The sequence below is a fragment of the Convolutriloba macropyga genome, chromosome 7, assembly GCF_964194025.1.
Source record: "Convolutriloba macropyga chromosome 7, txConMacr16.3, whole genome shotgun sequence".
Lineage (NCBI taxonomy): Eukaryota > Metazoa > Xenacoelomorpha > Acoela > Convolutidae > Convolutriloba > Convolutriloba macropyga.
This window is the reverse complement of record NC_134474.1, coordinates 64,149,118-64,170,582: the sequence shown is the minus strand read 5'-3', so window position 1 is coordinate 64,170,582 and position 21,465 is coordinate 64,149,118. Positions and strand designations below refer to the sequence as shown.

The 21,465-nt window shown below is 30.0% G+C and overlaps 1 protein-coding gene across 1 annotated transcript in view; it reads right to left on the bottom strand.

The window, feature by feature from the left end:
- Window positions 1–3,147: 3,147 nt before the first annotated feature.
- The window catches only part of LOC142343102 (acetylcholine receptor subunit beta-type acr-3-like), a 68,493-nt gene continuing 50,175 nt past the window's right edge, over window positions 3,148–21,465 (bottom strand). The window contains exon 5 of the mRNA XM_075394789.1: window positions 3,148–3,524. Within this exon, the coding sequence (XP_075250904.1) occupies window positions 3,148–3,524 (377 nt within the window). The remainder of the gene's footprint in view (window positions 3,525–21,465) is intronic.

The window sequence follows — 21,465 nt, the reverse complement described above, 5'->3', positions numbered from 1 at the left end:
CTTTTTTAACGTTGATTTTTTGAAAAAATATTTTGTTGGTAGCAAAACTTAGCTCGATTTTGAAAGTCTGTCTTCAAAGCCATGATAATCTTTGGTTTGTGTGAACTCAATTAGATATCAGATCTCGGAAAAAATCTTTGAGTCGAGAGGGTTTTTGCCTTTATTGATAACGATGAATTTTTTTCTAATTATTAATTATTCATTTTTTTTCATCATCTTGTAGCAAATGAAAATGATTGTACATTAGAAAAGATGAGAATACTTAGTGACTCTGTAAATTTTATCGGGCCAGATGCCAGATCTGACGAAATTCTGACTAAAATAATGTCTTTGCAGCACCTATCACTTAATTTTGTTGCCAGATTGTTACTGTGTGAGATCTGATAATACTTTAGTTAGATCAAAAAAATATTTTCAAAAGTTAACAAATCAGTTATTTCAAACTACCATTTGATCATCTGCCACCAAATCATAAAAATTCTTGGGAGATTCAGAAATTTATGAGTCAACAACGAAGTGATCTGCTATGTGAATATAACTTTTAATTAAATTTTGTTTTTCCTGAGGTTAACTTCACTAATATTAAATATCAAAGTATTTCAACATATCAAGTGACCACAATTCTATTTTTTATAAATAGTATATATTTTTCCATCAACTCTTCCGATTACAATGGTTTTGCTGAGAAAACCATTTTAAAAAAAATAGCATAAATGAAAAAAGTGAGAAAATATGAAGAATGAGAAAAATTGGAGAAAATAGTGAGAAAAACTCTGACTGCACCATAAGCAAATCCTTTAACTTTTGCGCAAATCAAATTTTCGTATGAGATCTTGTACGATCTTGTAAATATTTTATAAGACCAAATACAAAAATTGTTTATAAAAATCAAACATTGTCTTATAATATTGGTCAGATTTTACGCGATAAAAGTGCATTTGAGGACAACTTTTTCTTTCAATTAGTAACTGATTAAAAAAGACTGTGTGGCCGATAGACGTTTCAGGCGTCAATGAAGTTGTTTTGTTACTGAGATTTTCTTCTACTATGAATTGTCCTAAACCTAAGGGCAGGGTTTACTGGGTGGGTCATCCCATATCTGAAAATTTAGCGCCAAATCAGACACTTTCTAGCATAATTTTAACACAAAGTAGACATTGCATTTGAAGTTATAGGCTAATTATTTCATGTTCATGAGATTAAAAAATTGAATTATATCAAAATTCTGTTAATTTTTTTTCATCTAATCTAGGTTTAGTTGAATTTGAGTTGCTGAGTAATCCACAACCTTTGAAATTTTATGCACAAAAATATCAACCGAACTGATGCCGCGTGGCGTGATGTTGAGTACAATTTAACATATCGTATGTGTTCAGATTAGTAAAAAATAATAATTTTTCGTCCAAGTGAAAGCAATGTTTGAAAAAACATGCTGGGCCACAATTATTCCGGAAATTTTTTCATCCAAATTTTTAGCTGCTAGCACAGGATATTAATTCCGCCTGATATATTCTCAAGATTTGAAATACAAATTACCAGGCATTACATTTGTTTTCCGTTTTAATATCATGTTGGACCTTAAAAGATTTCTATCGCAATTTCTAAGATCCTGCAACTACTTATAAGATAAACTCACCGCTTTGAAAAAAATATTTTACTTATAAATCTTCAAGCCAAATTTGTTTACAATTAAAACAACAGGGGTCTTAAATATTGTCATACTGTTTAAAAAGTTGAATCAAAAATACAATGACTATGCCCAGTCGACTATGCGAGCTTGATGATTTAACTCTCGTCGAGCCATAATTGGAATCCCGGGTCGAGGAAAAATCGAAAAAAAAGTAAGAAAAGCGGTGAAAATTTATTTTTTACCGCAAATTTCGTACCAAATTTTGTGGTGAAATGCGGTGAAATTATGTAATTTCACCGCTATAATAAGAGGTGAACTTACAAAAAGTCACCACATTTCACCGCCTTTACAAGTGTTCGAACCTCTCTACTTTTGCATGTCACGCACTTCTTCTTTGACAGCGCCAGCTCTCACTAACTTCTAGAGTTTTTATTTTGAATAAAAATCAAATTCACTCTTCTTTCTGTAACACGTGCGCGCTGAATTTTTGTATGGTTTATATTTTTTAGCGGTGAAATTACATATTTCAGCGGTGAAATGTGGTAATTTTTTGTAAGCTCACCGGTTATTCTAGTGCTGAAGTTACATATATTCACCGCCTAGAAAAAGGTGTCAAAAAGATATAAGATTAAAGGGTAATTTTAGGTGGGGGCTTAAATCTAACAATTCCTCCCTTACTCCCCATTATTTTCACCGCATTTACTGCTGATCTCACACAATTTAAAACTTTTTTGTAAGCGCTGAGTTTATGTAAATTGACCGCTAAAATCATCGGTGAAATTATGTAATTTCACCGCTATCAGGCGATAAAGTTTTTTTAACCGCATTCACCGCCTGATTTATGTAACTTCATCGCATTCACCGCTTATCTTACATAATTTTACCTTGAATTGCGGTGACACGTTGACCCGGGAACATATAGTTGGCTTTAATTATGATCTCAAAAATTATACTTGCGGGCATCAAACTCCGATTTCAATTTTTTGTTCAGTTTCTGATCAATCGAACCTGAGAAAAAAAACTTTTTCCAATTTAGCTCATAACAGATCTTACTCAGTAAATATTTTTTTGATGAGCAGAATTTTTATCTTAAAAAGCTGACAAAATTGAATTTATATACTGTAAAAACTGACAAAACAGTCGTCTAAGACCTCACAAAAAACAAAGTGTCGTGAGAGGTCTCAGTCAGGCACTGCGCTATCTGTTAAGTGATAACAAGACAGTTTCGTGGGAAAATTTTGTAATCTGAAACGATAAAAATTGAGAGTTTTTTTTTGAAAATGTACACAAACTTTTGAAATCAATATTTAAAAACATGATCACAAAAATTGATTTCCAGTTCAAAAACAAAATACTTTTTTTCCAGTTTATTAACCTGATCCTGAAAATTGATGAAAGCTCGATTTAATACATTGGTTCGAAGTGATTAAGGCACACTTAATGAAATGTTTTTATTCTTATTTGACGAAAACAGTAACATAATTAGTTTACATCATAAGTTATAAGCATTTTAGTTCTCATAGGTTGAAAAATGTTGCCAAAATAACAGAGGTTTCAAACACCACATGCACGATAAAGAACATTCGATCCAACACAATCGCAAAAGTCTTCCAAACACTATTGTAATCCACAGGGTCAAGGCTGTTAGTACCTGCCTGGGGTGTAAGTTGTGAACAACTAGCAGATGTGTGAACTGATATTGCGTCCGTGAATTCAGTTTCGACTTCCTTTACTTCTGCTTTGCTAACTTCCGTCTCCGCTGTGTGTTTTGTTCGGAAAACGTTTGCGGAGTTTGCAACTATTGGCCTAATACGAACGATTTTCAGTTTGGGCCAAGATGTTAGATTCGTTACAAATTTGCTTGGTTGTGTTTCAGCTTGGCATATTTTGTTAACTAAAACAAAAAAATGGACGGCGGTTGTGAACAGGCCCTAACAATGCTAAATAATTAAATTCAGTATATTCTAAGGATTATTGATATTATTGGCAACGACAACTACAACTCCAGGATTTCGAATCTTCATTTCACTGCCCCGGTCGAGGAAAAACGGGAAAATATTTATGATAAGCGGTCAAATTTTTTTCACCGCAAATTTCGTACATAATTTTGCGGTGATATGCAATGAAACTATGTACTGAATTTATGTATAACATTTTCCCTCTTACTGCAAACTACCTGCCTTACACAAGTTTGAACCTCTCACCTCCTGCTTGTCAGGCACATATTTTTCCACTGCGTCATCTCGCACTAAATTCGGTGCCATTTTTTTGAATTTAAATCAAATTCACTCTACGTTCTGTAACACATGAGCGTTGAATGTTTGTATGATTTGCGACTTTTAGCGTCGAAATTGCATATTTTAGCGGTGAAATGTAGTAATTTCTTTAAGTTCACCGCTCGCTTACTCTAGCACCGAAATTTCATAAATTCACCGCATTTCACCGAGATTTGCGGTGAAAAAAGATCAACTTAGGGGGGGGGGGGGGGGTTGTAAAATCTAACAATTCCTATCTTACTCCCCATTACCCCCCTTATCTCACATCAGTTTATCCCCCATCCCCCTAAAATTAAAACCCTTAAAAACGAATGCGACAGAATGAGAGAATGCGAGACTCGCGAGAGACGAAAAATGTAATTTTATTGCATTCACTGCTTATCTCTCATTTTTTGACACTTTTTTTTAGTGACGAATTTATGTTTATTTCAGCACTAAAATAAGCGGCGAATTTATGTAAATGCACCGCATTCACCTCTTATCTCACGTAATTTGGACACTTTTTCAAAGCGGTGATTTTGTGTACTTTCACCACTAAATTCAGCGGTGAAATTATGTAATTTCACCGCTACCAGGCGACAACTTTTTTCACCGCATTTTCCGCCTAATTTATGCAATTTCACAGCATTCACCGCTCATTTTATATAATTTACTTCGAATGGCATTGACACCTTCTGCCTGGGTGCATAAATTTTTTCTTCCAAATTATAAATGTGTAATGTAAATAATACACTTATTATTCGTCTTTGATGAAAAGGAGTCGAAACATTCTTTGGTCTTCGTTTCTCTCGTTCCTTACCACCCCCGGACCTAACGGCAAGTCAGTATCAGTACTGCGCACGTCTAATTGCAATTCGTATATCAGTACTGATTTAGAGCTATCATCAAGCCACTTTTTAAACTTGTCAGTCTAAAAGCAAGTCTTCGCCAAGACGTGCAATTCTAAATGCAAGTCTTGGCATGTCAATAAATGTCGAAAATAGCCGGGAAAAAAACGTCAAATTAGCCGAAAAAAATGTCAAAAATCCCCCTATGTGACTTGGTATCAGTTTTCAGGTGCCCCGAGAAAGTGAATAAAAATTAATGAAAAAATCATGGCACGTTACAGAATTTTTCAGAATTGACTTGTAAGTTGGTTTTGACTCGGGAATCAACTTGCAAGTGTAATCCAAGTCTTGGCAAAGGCTTGTCAGACTTACAGAGTTGTTTTCAGACGTGCACAATACTGATATGTGCATGTAGACTTGCATTTAGACTGGCCTAGTACTGATCTCAAATTCCAGTTCAGTCCGGGCTATAACTATTTTTGCAGTAATAATAGACCCGGACTTGAGTCTCTGAGTATTTCTGCGCTGAACCTGCACATTTAAAATTCAGCATTTTGATACAGTTCTGAATGATTGTATCTCCTGGATATTTTGAGTTTCTTTAAGCTCAGTTTTCTTCACTATGATTATATTGAGGTCACAGAGATCACCCAGGCTAATTTTATATTGTAAAGTCTGAAAAAAGGTCACTTTCACTCCTTCAACTGAAATAATATAATAAATAATAACACTATTGCTGTACTCTTATTTTGTATAGGATTAAAAAAAAATAAATCAGTTTGGGCTCCCTTTTGTGCCCTCAGGGGATTGTGCTTTTGTTTCACATAGTAACGCGTTATATAACAACACATAGTTTTTAAGTGGAGGCATGAAAAACTGTCGGGAGAACATAATAGATCCAAACAATCTAAGAACAATGGTTAGAATTGACAATATCTAGAGATAAAGTGACAGCAATTTAACTCAAGTGCATGCAACATGCTGACTCTATAAATTTTCGTGTTAAGCCTTATTTCAGCATAAATAGTTCAAAGTTGTTATACAAGGGATTTATTTTTTTCTGTCTGTAGTTATTGCCCACCCTAGGTATATGTTGAGACTGAATATTTATTATAACCGCTCAGTTCCGACCTGTCAATGTGATTTCCAGCCATAGTTAGTCTGAGATTATTAACGGGCTTCCCAATTCTATTACACGACAAAGTCAACGGATGTAAATTTTACCATAAAGGTGCCACCACTCGAAGCTAAACTTCGCTCCAAACGTAATTCTCTACTTTTCTAGGAATGTATGTTACCACCTATTTTACAATCAATTGCTGAATGTGAATGCAAAGACAGAGTTGACGAAAATCAATACAAACTATTGGCGATCGAGGTTAATTGATGAAATAATTAAAAAGCTAGCTGTCGTAACAAATTAATCACACTCCAGCAGAACTGTGTCAGATCTTACTACTTATATTTCTTCTATCTCATTGTTTTTAAAAATTTTGAATGAACAAGAAAAATTACAAATTGTTGAAATAATTAGTTTTCAAAGTACTGCAAAAACAAATCAAAAATGTTTTTTTTTTGATAACGATAAATCCAATCAGCTACTTTTTTATGTCTGCCAGAACAAGCATAGTTTCTAAGTAATAACAAGCCTATTTGGTTACCTACACTTGGACTTGTACCTAAGATCTGATTAATGATACAAATTCCTACAAGCTGAAACAGACATTACCAGCAATTTCTGTTTCCGTGCAGAAATTTTTTTATAGAAAATTTTTGTACATCAGTTGTACAAATTCTGTTTATTTAGAGTGGAGTACTTCAAAAATACAGTGGAGTTTCATAAAATTGTTCATTTTCTCATGAAATTGCAACTGAGATTAACAAAACTACCTCATATTTCATAAAATTAGCATGTGGGTCATGCCATTGACGTTTCGGCGCACTATGTTGTAAAAAAAATCTGCATACACTGAAAATATGCAAAACAGGCGCTGAATACGCTCAAATCGAATGCAGCTGATGTTTCGAAAAATTCGGCTCAAATTCTTTGCACAATAATACCCTGAATTGAGCTGCAATAGCATTTTTGAAAATTTCCTGAAGAAATCCAAAGAAATTCAACGCTTTTTCGCTCTGATTCCTGAACTTCTTTCCAATTGTTTTAATCTTGCGGTACAATTTAATGTCGTGCAGAAAATGCTCTAAAAGCGATGAAACGCGCTAAAATTTTATAGTAATTTTCAGCTCTGAATTGTCAGCGAATTTCTTGCAAGACCGTTCAATATTATAATATCAAATTAAATGGATACATTTTCATAAATCAGTAGCTGAGTGGATTAATTTACGGATACGACACAAGAGAGCGGATTCGAGGCGCAAAAAACGCCCAGTCTGGAAAATTTATGGGTCTTCAGCGCAATTAATTGCATTTTTATGAATTGTTTTTGTGCTCAGCGTGTTACAACGCGCTTATTACCTATAAGTGAGGAAGTTTATGGACTTAAGATTAAGCTCTCGTCTTTTCTTTAAAAAAGTACAATTGATTACAAAGAACTACGAATTGCTTCATGAAAATAAAGAAAATATCTCATAAGGAAAAGAAATAGTAATATTTACATGTCAAGTACGAGTAGAAAATGCTTTGTGCAATTAGGGAGCTGAATATTTGCTTTAAATTTTTTGAAGGAAACCAATTTGAAACGAACTTTGAATTCAACATATCTCAGCAGCTATAAATTCAGATAGGAAAGTTCCAGATTTAAATAAAACTTTTGTCTTCTTTTTCTGACTGTTTTGAGATTTTCATTTCCAACTGAGTGCTTCAAAGTCATCGAAAGGTGGCCGGCATCATGCCTTTAGTAATGTGTATATGGGTACCTCCGCAACATAGAGCCGCGATACGGTACCCATATACACATTACTCTAATTCCCTTTATATATCCACTACTCTATATTCACTTCTTTTATATTTTAAATCTATCATTTCTTGTCTCACTTAGTGCAAGCCACTAGTACAGAGTTAAGCTGGTAATTAACCATTATCAGACGGATAGTTCGCGTTCTATCCTCACTGACTCCAGTGAACGTATCCCAGATAATAGTATAAAACTAATGAGACCGTGTAAAAAGCACGTAAAACCAACTTGCGAAAAAACTTGAACAAAAATTGAAGGAAATATTAAAATAATAAAAATTTTCATATATCCCCTAATCAATATTTAATCAATTTAAAAATAAAACTTTCTGTCTCAGTTGGTGTAGTGGTTAAATCATCGAGTCTAGTTAAGCTGCTTTAGCAAACGGAAGGTTTGGGGTTCCTTCCTCACTGACTCCAGTGAACGTCCCCCGACTTTGATGAAATACTATGAAACTAATTGAGATAAAAAAAAAACCAAATTCACAGTTCTTAAAAAGGATGATCCCTGCTGTGAGACTGTATATGGGACACACTGTGATGGGTATACAGTCAAAAACACTGAGATCGGTGGAAATACAGTGATTAGTGTTTTTCAGTATATCTAGTGGGACCGTGTAACAAGCACGTAAAACCAACTTGCGAAAATTGTTGTAAACACTTCGTGGATAACTTGAATAAAAAACCAGCTTAACTCTTTTATAAATTTTAATTTTTGCTATTATTTTATAAAAATTATTTATCTGCGAAGCAGCTTCACTGGTAAAACCTAAATTCACCATTACTATCTCTAATGCCCTTATCATCAAATGGATCTATAGCTATTTTATATTGTTCTTTAGTTTCTAAATGATGTTTATTACTATCAATAGTATAATTAGTTATATATTTACTGACACCACCATATATAGCATTTTTAAAATCTTCCAAATTAATCTGTTTTTTAATAGTGGCTTTAGTTATACCCTTTAACTTTTTCTCTTCTTCTCTTTTAACAGTATTGTAACAATATGCTTTAGCATTAAGGAAACATGCTTCTATAATAGTATCATTAGGTAATTCATCCTTCATCTTACTTAACTCATTATTATGTAAAATATCTTTTATCTTATCCATTTCCTTTTCTATAGTGCTATCTAATGGAATATTTATGTTTATAAATATACTATCTGTATCTGTGTAATGATAACTACAATCTAACTCTTTTTCAAAGTAATCATATATAGCTTTATACATGAATAGTTTAGCTTTTTCTAATATAACAAATCCAATATAATTAAACTTATCTAATTTAACATTACCTCTCGTTTTATGTACGGCTACTAGATCATCATCAAACTCTACAGCATAATTAAAACTAATATTTTCTACTAATTTAATATATCTATCTACATCATTAACTAACTCTACATCTTGTCTATTATATACAATCTCTATTGTTTTTCCATAGAAGGCATTATTCATCAGTTTAAAGAATACATCCCCAAATTTATCACCCTTAGCTTTAGCCTCCTTTCTTTTCTTAATATTAAACTCAATATAAGGCTTTAACCACTCACTCTTACTATACTCTAATTTTTGCTTAATTGTAATATCTTCCAATTTCAAACCATGATCTAAATACCAATCTAACATCTCTCCATCAATTACATAATCTACCTTATCCGTTAACTTTAACATTAACTTCTCATTAGATTTATATCCTTTCTTTTTATTTACATTTTGATAATCTGTAAACTGTCCAATGTTTGCCCTAGTCTTTTCAGGAAAGAATGGATACTTGTTTGTTTTCTGTTTCAAGTCATCATTATCCTTTATATCAATAGTGTAGATATAACCCTTAGTAGAGCTAGAGCTAGTATATATTATATCACATACTTTAATCTCACCAGTAGGTAAGGCTTGAACCATAGCAGAAGCATATAATGAATTGAAGTCTAAATATTTTAGATAATTCTCTTTCCCAGTATACTCAGGATCTGTACCTTTATTCTTACATTTTTCATGACAATCACCTAATACTGAAGCTAACCCACCTCTAATACCATGTTGTATTGTATCATAAATATTAACTGTATTTTCTTTATAATATTTAAGTCTAACATTAGTATAATTCAACCCACACAACCAGGTTAACCCAGGAGTAGAATATGTGTAACATGGATCTATTTCATAATATTCTAAACACATAGCTCTAAATTTTTCAAATACATCAACTGATAACAATACATCTGTTTTAAGATATAACATCATGTAATACTTTATTGTCTCACACTTAGTATCTTTCCAACAATCAATTGCTTGCTTATATTCTTTATCTGTAATACCACTTTGTTTCAACATATAATAGAATGCTTCCTTAGGTGGTAATGTTGTTTCATGTAGTTTATCTATACTATCAAACCCTTCATATGGGAATATACCTTTACGTCTTTCTAAGCCACATTTATTTAATGTTATACATTCTTCATTACTCAATGTTTTACTTATGGCTTCTAGGCTAAGTGGATGGAAGAACCTAAACATATCTAATGCTTTAGCATAACCCATATCAATACTAATATAATTCTCATCAGTTTTAGTTAATACTTTTAGTCTAACTTTCTTTGCTAGTTTAGTTATAAATAGATGATTATCATAATTAGAAGAATTAAATGCATACATTGGTACAAAATTATTCTTAGCTTGGATGTTACCTTTATTGTGAGCATATCCTCTAAATTTACCATTTAGATGATCATAATCTCTAACGATGTCATTATTCATTTCCTCATTACAATAATAACATTTACTATATAACGGAGTAATAGTCTCCTCTTTCATTGGAATATTGATTTCAAAAATATCTTTCAATAAATTATTATAATGATCTACTCTATCCACAAACCAATCAACTACTTTATCGCCACAATTACATTCATACTTATCTTCTAATATATCAGGATAGTCACTTTTTATATATAAACCACAAGCAATAGGAATGTGTTTACCATCTTTTATTATACATTCAAAATCATAATACATAGCAAATGGTACTCTGTTTTTATAATGGAACCTATCAAACTTTAAGTAATCATCTTTATGGAATGTTCTTCTACCTATATGTTTTTGTGTATTACATAAATCCAAATGTTTATTTAATGCATCTTCTGTTCTAAATGATACACAACATTTTAGACATAGATAACATATATGTTTAGATGATTTTCTTAATAAGAATGATACATCTTTACATAGGAAGTAATGATTATCCCAGTATAATCTATTACACCCTTTAGGATCATTATGATTGATTAATACAGGATTAATAGTTTTATTTTTATTTAGATTAAACACATTGAATAGCATTTTATCTTTATTTAGTTCTTGTATTTTCTTTAAGTGATAATAATAAACATATGGGGTGTCTCTCCTATTGGTAATTTTATCTCATTAATATATTCTGGTTTATTATAATTACTAATTCTACTGGGATTATGTGGCGCAGAATGTGGATAAGCAGTTAGACACCATAGCAAACACTTATTATCAGTATTATGTATATTAAGTATATATCTAGATGTGAATGGTAACTCAGTATCACATCCACCACTAGGATAAAACCTATGTATATACATTGTTCTTTTAACAAATCTTTGCATACTCCATCCAGATTGATTAATTTCCTGTTCCTGCATTCTAGACGCAAGTTCTCCATTCGATAAATCTAAGTCATGTGGGCCATTATATTGCCTAGTCAATAACCTAAAGGTGAATTCGTTTTCTTCTAACCTATCATCCGTAGGTTTTGTATACTTAACTACATCAAGGTGTTAAACTTAATATGGGGATGTATGTTATGCAATGACTCCAGTATCTTTAAGAATTTAGGATCTTCATAACTACTACTAGTTATTATTATTTGATTATGCTTCATGTTATGATCTAATCCTAACTCACTATCTTTATCTCTCCACTTCTTATCATCAAGTTTTTTCTGATTATTATTTTCTTTATGTTCTTCTGATTCATTGTGTTCATTTTTGTTGTTATATCTAGTATTACATATATTGCAAAATCCTTCAGTTATATCAGTGAAGCTGCTTGGTTGATCTTTAGATATATTATCTTTACTCTTACCGGTAACATTATCTAGATGCATCTTTGTTTTTAAATGTTGGTCAACACTATATTTACTCAGACTTGTCTTATATATCACACAATCAAACTTACTTTCATTCCCTACTATTTCCCCAGTAACCAATTTTACATTTTTCCTATGTTTTAATGTTGTTACATGCTTATTATAAGCAGTATTATTATCAAGATACATATCACACTTATCACAAAACTTTAATCCTTCTTCTGTATTGGTGTTACCACTTCGTGTATACTGCTCATCCAATTTTTGTTCTATATCCTCATTAGTAACTTTTATTCCATCCTCATTAGCACTCTCAATAACTTTATTTCTATTATACATTCGCTCATTCTTTTTATGTTTAAGTGATTGAATGTGTCTGTTATAATTCTTTCGAGTTATCTCTTCATCACATTCTTCACATCTAATCTTATTTGTTTTAGGCTTTTGGGCATAGACAAAATCATCAGATGAGTCTAAATCCTTGTCTTTATCTTTATCAGAATCTACATCTTTATCAGAATCTACATCTTTATCTTTATCCTTATCCTTATCATAACCACTTCGTGGATCTAAATCTGGATAATATTTTGCTTTTGCCTTTCGCAATGACTCATGCATATCTTCTTCTCTTTGTTTTAATTTTGCATTGTGTTTATCATATGTTTCTTTTATTTCTTCATTTATTTGATTAAACCTTCTGATTGATTCTAAAGATTTTTCTAATTCTATCTTGTGTCTCTCTTTATCAGTGAAACTGCTTCGCAGATCAGTGAGACTGCTTCGCAGATCTACTGGTTTATTTTTATTTTTAAACATTTGGACCGCCATACTGGAAGCACTAGATTGGACTTGTCCATGGGATTGGACTTGTCCATGAGATTGGACTTGACCTCTTCCAGTTAGAATGTTCCCGTTGTTTTCCTGCACATTCATTTTTATATACCAAATTTTGAAATAATATTATTTATATACCTTTTCAATACTATAAAAATGATTAGTACCAAATGTGATAAATGTAAAAATAAAGCTTGGTGTTGGAGTTGTGATGAAAGCCAAAATAAACCTTTATCATGTTTTGTATGTGATGAAATTATAACATATAGAGAAAGACATAATCATATGAGTAAGCATTATAATGACCCAGATCAATATCTAACATGTCATAAGTGTAAAGTAAATAAACATATCTCTCACTATAGATTCAAACAATACACTTGTAGGATATGCTTATATCTAAATAGATATAGATTCGGTCACACTAAAGAAAGATCTAAAGAATATGCAAAGCAATATAATATCCACGAAGTGGTTTCACCAATCAGCGAAGCTGGTTCCCAAATCAGCGAAGCTGGTTCCCAGATCAAAGTTTAGTCCTATTTAAAATGTTACTTGCGTTACCGTTATTTATTATGCTGATAATTATTATTATTATTGTTTATTGGAATTATGATAAATATTCTGATTTAAGGAAGAGATTCAAAGGATATAGAAAAATTGTACCCGAACCATTTGAAACTAAAAAACATAACTTTATTATTTATGGTCCATCTAATTCTGGTAAAACAGCTTTTATAAAAAATTATTGTGGTTTCTATGGGACTGTTAATGTATTCTGTATTGATGGTAGTGAGTGGAAAGGATATAATGTATATGGCATTGATGATTTAAATTTATTAGATAATTTAGATAGTTTTGCTAATAGTCTTATTATATTTGATGATATGGGAGAAAACATTAGATTACCAGCTATAGACTCATTGTATTCTAAAGGTAGACATCGCAAAATTAATATAGTATGTGTAGGTCATACTGTAACAGATTTAAAAACAAAAGCAAGAGATAATACCCCAGCTATATATATTACTTTAAATAGTTCACAACAATTCTTTGAAAGAGTGCAAGAGAAGTTTAAAACTGATTCTAATCTATATAGATTTAAACATTATAACTATGGTGTAATAAATTATAATACTATTAGTGACTATTATATTGTATAAGTTAAAGATAAAAATGTTGTATTTGATTCTAGGATAGGTGATCTTGATCTTGATGTTGATTATACAGAGATTAAGGAAAAGGAATATAATATACTAAGTAGTTATTTAACAGATAGAATGATAGAACCAACACATATTAAACCAAAAGAGTTAATGTTCTATTTTGAAGAGTATTTAGAATTTAAGGGAATACATAAATCAATTAATTTATATAAAACATATACAAATATAAAAACTGTACTTAGTGAGATACATAGTGGCTATTATGCTATTGCTGGCATAGTTACTATGGTTGGATTTGGTTATTCTTACTTTCAAAAACTTGGTAATAATAATAATGATAATAATTTTAATGGTATAGATATTATAAATATAGATAAAGCAAAAATTAAATTAAAAAATGGTAAGAATATGACACTAGGTTATGGTTTGATTGATAAAAGCAATTATGATCTCAATCATCCATTCAATATAGTATGTGTGTTAGCTAGTTGCCTTGTTAGTATTTATGCAACTCATAATCATATTAATTCTATATCCAAAAATGAGAGTAAAATGTAGAGAATGTAATAATGAAATTGATACTAGTAGTGGCTATCCAGAACATGAACTAATGGATCGTTATAATATTTTTCATAAAAATTTAATGGTAAAATGCACGAAATGTATGCAAAGAATATATAGTGGTTATCATTTTAAGGATAGATGTATAGATAAACGAACAGGCCCTATATCATCAGTACATAGTTATATTGACTATACCGATATTAATGATAATGATAGTAATGATAATATTGATGTCAATAAAGTAGATAAAGATGATGACTTAAATAAGGTTTTAAATGAACTGAAAGATAATATTAAAGAAGATTTAAAAGAATATATTAGGCTTAATTTAAAACAAGAGATCATTAATGAATTAAAACTAGAGATTAAAAATGAAATAAAAAAAGAAGTTAAAAATGAAACAGAAGGAGGTGCTATAAATAATTTAAAGACTGATGTTAATATTAAGAATCCATCTAAAGAAACTAACTCAACTAGGACTTGTTGTTTTTGCAAAATTGAAAAGAATAAAGATTGTTTTTATAAGACTGGAGTTTTATGTAAAGAGTGTTCCTGTGAAAAGGTTCAATGTCAATTGTGTAAATATTTTCTAAATATTTCACGAGTTCAGAATTACTAAGATTCTAATTTAATCCATAATTCTAGTTATCCTTTTTATTCTGTGTTATTCTGTGTAATTTTGTAATTAACAAACTAAAAGGTATAATTGAGAGAATTGTCTCATAAATATATGGCTTATAATTAATTTTTCATTAAAAATTATCTTTCTAATTTATATGTGGTCTCTTCATATGTTTTCTAAGGGAAGACCTATTTAGAAAAATGTTACACAATTGACATTAAACCTTTTCAGAGGAACACTCTTTACATAAACCTCCAGTCTTATAAAAACAATCTTTATTCTTTTCAATTTTGCGAAGACAACAAGTCCTAGTTGATTTAATTTCTTTAGATGGATTCTTAATATTAACATCAGTCTTTAAATTATTTATAGCACCTCCTTCTATTTCATTTTTAACTTCTTTTTTTATTTCAATTTTAATCTCTAGTTTTAATTCATTAATGATCTCTTGTTTTAAATTAAGCCTAGTATATTCTTTTAAATCTTCTTTAATATTATTTTTCAGTTCATTTAAAACCTTATTTAAATCATCATCTTTATCTACTTTATTGATATTAATATTATCATTACTATCATTATCATTAATATCGGTATAGTCAATATAACTATGTACTGATGATATAGGGCCTGTTCGTTTATCTATACATCTATCCTTAAAATGATAACCACTATATATTCTTTGCATACATTTCGTGCATCTTACCATTAAATTTTTATGAAAAATATTATAATGATCCATTAGTTCATGTTCTGGATAACCACTACTAGTATCAATTTGATTATTACATTCTCTACATTCTCTACATTCTCTACTCTCTTAATTATTACATTCTCTACATTCTCTACTTAATATAGAATTAATATGATTATGAGTTACATAAATACTTACAAGGCAACTAGCTAACACACATACTATATTGAATGGATGATTGAGATCATAATTGCTTCTATCAATCAAACCATAACCTAGTGTCATATTCTTACCATTTTTTAATTTAATTTTTGCTTTATCTATATTCATAATATCTATACCATTAAAATTATTATCATTATTATTATTACCAAGTTTTTGAAAGTAAGAATAACCAAATCCAACCATAGTAACTATGCCAGCAATAGCATAATAGCCACTATGTATCTCACTAAGTACATTTTTTATATTTGTATATATTTTATATAAATTAATTGATTTATGTATTCCCTTAAACTCTAAATATTCTTCAAAATAGAACATTAACTCTTTTGGTTTAATATGTGTTGGTTCTATGAATCTATCTGTTAAATAACTACTTAGTATATTATATTCCTTTTCCTTAAACATATAATCAACATACTTCTCAATATCAAGATCACCTGTCCTAGAATCGTATACAACATTTTTTATCTTTATCTAATACAATATAATAGTCACTAATAGTATTATAATTTATTACACCATAGTTATAATGTTTAAATCTATATAGATTAGAATCAATTTTAAACTTCTCTTGTACTCTTTCAAAGAATTGTTGTGAACTATTTAAAGTAATATATATAGCTGGGGTATTATGCTTTTTTATTTAAATCTGTTACAGTATGACCTACACATATTATATTAATATTGTGATGCCTACCTTTAGAATACAATGAGTCTATAGCTGGTAATCTAATGTTTTCTCCCATATCATCAAATATAATAAGACTATTAGCAAAACTATCTAAATTATCCAATACATTTAAATCATCAATGCCATATACATTATATCCTTTCCACTCACTACCATCAATACAGAATACATTAACAGTCTCATACAAACCACAATAATCTTTTATAAAAGTTGTTTTACCAGAATTAGATGGACCATAAATAATAAGGTTATGTTTTTTAGTTTCAAATGGTTCGGGTACAATATTTCTATATCCTTTGAATCTCTTCCCTAAATCAGAATATTTATCATAATTCCAATAAACAATTATATTAATAATTATCAGCATAATAAATAACGGGAAGGGAAGTAATATTTTAAATAGGACTAAACTTTGATCCGGGAACCAGCTTCGCTGATTTGGGAACCAGCTTCGCTGATTGGTGAAACCACTTCGTGGATATTATATTGCTTTGCATATTCTTTAAATCTTTCTTTAGTGTGACCAAATCTATATCTATTTAGATATAAGCATATCCTACAAGTGTAATGTTTGAATTTATAGTGAGAGATATGTTTATTTACTTTACACTTATGACATGTTAGATATTGATCTGGATCCTTATAATGCTTACTCATATGATTATGTCTTTCTCTATATGTTATAAATTCATCACATACAAAACATGATAAAGGTTTACTTTGGCATTCATCACAACTCCAACACCAAGCTTTATTTTTACATTTATCACATTTGGTACTAATCATTTTTATAGTATTGAAAAGGTATATAAATAATATTATTTCAAAATTTGGTATATAAAAATGAATGAATGTGCAGGAAAACAACGGGAACATTCTAACTGGAAGAGGTCAAGTCCAATCTCATGGACAAGTCCAATCCCATGGACAAGTCCAATCTAGTGCTTCTAGTATGGCAGTCCAAATGTTAAAAAAAAATAAACCAGTAGATCTGCGAAGCAGTTTCACTGATCTGCGAAGCAGTTTCACTGATAAGGAAAGACAAAAGATAGAATTAGAAAAATCTTTAGAATCAATCAGAAGGTTTAATCAAATAAATGAAGAAATAAAAGAAACATATGATAAACAAAATGCAAAATTAAAACAAAGAGAAGACAATATGCATGAGTCATTGCGAAAGGCAGAAGCAAAATATTATCCAGATTTAGATCCACGAAGTGGTTATGATAAGGATAAGGATAAAGATAAAAATGTAGATTCTGATAAAGATGTAGATTCTGATAAAGATAAGGACTCAGATTTAGACTCATCTGATGATTTTGTCTATGTCCAAAAGCCTAAAACAAATAAAATTAGATGTGAAGAATGTGTTGACAAGATAACTCGAAAGAATTATAAAAGACACATTCAATCACTTAAACATAAAAAGAATGAGCGAATGTATAATAGAAATAAAATTATTGAGAGTGCTAATGAGGATGGAATAAAAGTTACTAATGAGGATATAGAACAAAAATTGGATGAGCAGTATACACGAAGTGGTTACACCAATACAGAAGAAGGAATAAAGTTTTGTGATAGTTGTGATATGTATCTTGATAATAATACTGCTTATAAAAAAAATGTAACAACATTAAAACATAGGAATAATGTAAGATTGGTTACTGGGGAAATAGTAAGGAATGGAAGTAAGTTTGATTGTGTGATATGTAAGACAAGTCTGAGTCAATATAGTGTTGACCAACATTTTTAAACAAAGATGCATCTAGATAATGTTACAGGTAAGAGTAAAGATAATATATCTAAAGATCAACCAAGCAGCTTAACTGATATAACTGAAGGATTTTGCAATATATGTAATACTAGATATAACAACAAAAATGAACACAATGAATCAGAAGAACAAAAAGAAAATAATAATCAGAAAAAACTTGATGATAATAAGTGGAGAGATAAAGTTAGTGAGTTAGGATTAGATCATAACATGAAGCATAATCAAATAATAATAACTAGTAGTAGATATGAAGATCCTAAATTCTTAAATATACTGGAGTCATTGCATAACATACATCCCCATATTAAGTTTAACACCTTTGATGTAGTTAAGTATACAAAACCTACGGATGATAAGTTAGAAGAAAACGAATTGAACTTTAGGTTAATGACTAGGCAATTTAATGGCCCATATGACTTAGATTTATTGAATGGGGAACTTGAGTCTAGTATGCAGGAACAGGAAATGAATCTATCTGGATGGAGTATGCAAAGATTTGTTAAAAGAACAATGTATATACATAGGTTTTATCCTAGTGGTGGATGTGATACTGAGTTACCATTCACATCTAGATATATACTTAATATACATAATACTGATAATAAGTGTTTGCTATGGTGTCTAATTGCTTATCTACATTCTGCGCCACATAATCCCAGTAGAATTAGTAATTATAATAAACCAGAATATATTAATGAGATAAAATTACCAATAGGAGTTACACCCCCATATGATTATTATCACTTAAAGAAAATACAAGAACTAAATAAATATAAAATGTTATTCAATGTGTTTAATCTAAACAAAAATAAAACTATTAATCCTGTATTAATCAATCATAACGATCCTAAAGGATGTAATATATTATATTGGGATAATCATTACTTCCTATCTAAAGATGTATCATTCTTATTAAGAAAATCATCTAAACATATATGTTATCCATGTCTAAAAGGTTGTGTATCATTTAGAACAGAAGATGCATTGAATAAACATTTGGATTTATGTAATACACAGAAACATATAGGTAGAAGAACATTCCATAAAGATGATTACTTAAAGTTTGATAAGTTCCATTATAAAAACAGAGTACCATTTGCTATGTATTATGATTTTGAATGTATAATAAAAGATGGTAAACACATTCCTATTGCTTTTGGTTTATATATAAAAAGTGACTATCCTGATATATAAGAAGATAAATGTGAATGTAATTGTGGCGATAAAGTAGTTGATTGGTTTGTGGATAGAGTAGATCATTATAATAAATTATTTAAAGATATATTTGAAATCAATATTCCAATGAAAGAAGAGACTATTACTCCGTTATATAGTAAATGTTATTATTGTAATGAGGAAATGAATAATGAGATCGTTAGAGATCATGATCATCTAAATGGTAAATTTAGAGGATATGCTCACAATAAATGTAACCTCCAAGCTAAGAATAATTTTGTACCAATGTATGCATTTAATTCTTCTAATTATGATAATCATCTATTTATTATTAAACTAGCAAAGAAAGTTAGACTAAAAGTATTAACTAAAACTGATGAGAATTATATTAGTACTGATATGGGTTATGCTAAAGCATTAGATATGTTTAGGTTCTTCCATCCACTTAGCTTAGATGCTATAAGTAAAACATTGAGTAATGAAGAATATATAACATTAAATAAATGTGGCTTAGAAAGACGTAAAGGTATATTCCCATATGAATGGTTTGATAGTATAGATAAACTACATGAAACAACATTACCACCTAAGCAAGCATTCTATTCTAAGTTGAAACAAAGTGGTATTACAGATAAAGAATATAAGCAAGCAATTGATTGTTGGAAAGATACTAAATGTGAGACAATAAAAGATTATATGATGTTATATCTTAAAACAGATGTATTCTTATCAGTTGATGTATTTGGGAAATTTAGAGCTATGTGTTTAGAATATTATGAAATAGATCCATGTTACACATATTCTACTCCTGGGTTAAACTGGTTGTGTGGGTTGAATTGTACTAATGTTAGACATAAGTATTATAAAGAAAAAACAGTTAATATTTATGATACAATACAACATGGTATTAGAGGTGGGTTAGCTTCAGTATTAGGTGATTGTCATGTAAAATGTATGAATAAAGGTATAGATCCTGAGTATACTGGGAAAGAGAATTATCTAAAATATTTAGACTTCAATTCATTATATGCTTCTGCTATGGTTCAAGCCTTACCTACTGGTGAGATTAAAGTATGTGATATAATATATACTAGCTCTAGCTCTACTAAGAGTTTTATCTACACTATTGATATAAAGTATAATGATGACTTGAAACAGAAAACAAACAAGTATCCATTCTTTCCTGAAAAGACTAGGGCAAATATTGGACAGTTTACAGATTATCAAAATGTAAATAAAAAGAAAGGATATAAACCTAATGAGAAGTTAATGTTAAAGTTAACGGATATGGCAGATTATGTAATTGATGGAGAGATGTTAGATTGGTATTTAGATCATGGTTTGAAATTGGAAGATATTACAATTAAGCAAAAGTTAGAGTTTGTAAGAGTGAGTGGTTAAAGCCTTATATTGAGTTTAATATTAAGAAAAGAAAGGAGGCTAAAGCTAAGGGTGATAAATTTGGGGATGTATTCTTTAAACTGATGAATAATGCCTTCTATGGAAAAACAATAGAGTGTATATAATAGACAAGATGTAGAGTTAGTTACTGATGTAGATAGATATATTAAATTAGTAGAAAATATTAGTTTTAAATATGCTGTAGAGTTTGATGATGATCTAGTAGCCGTACATAAAACGAGAGGTAATGTTAAATTAGATAAGTTTAATTATATTGGTTTTGTTATATTAGAAAAAGCTAAACTATTCATGTATAAAGCTATATATGATTACTATGAAAAAGAGTTAGATTGTAGTTGTCATTACACAGATACAGATAGTATATTTATAAACATAAATATTCCATTAGATAGTACTATAGAAAAGGAAGTGGATAAGATAAAAGATATTTTACATAATAATGAGTTAAGTAAGATGAAGGATGAATTACCTAATGATACTATTATAGAAGCATGTTTCCTTAAAGCTAAAGCATATTGTTACAATACTGT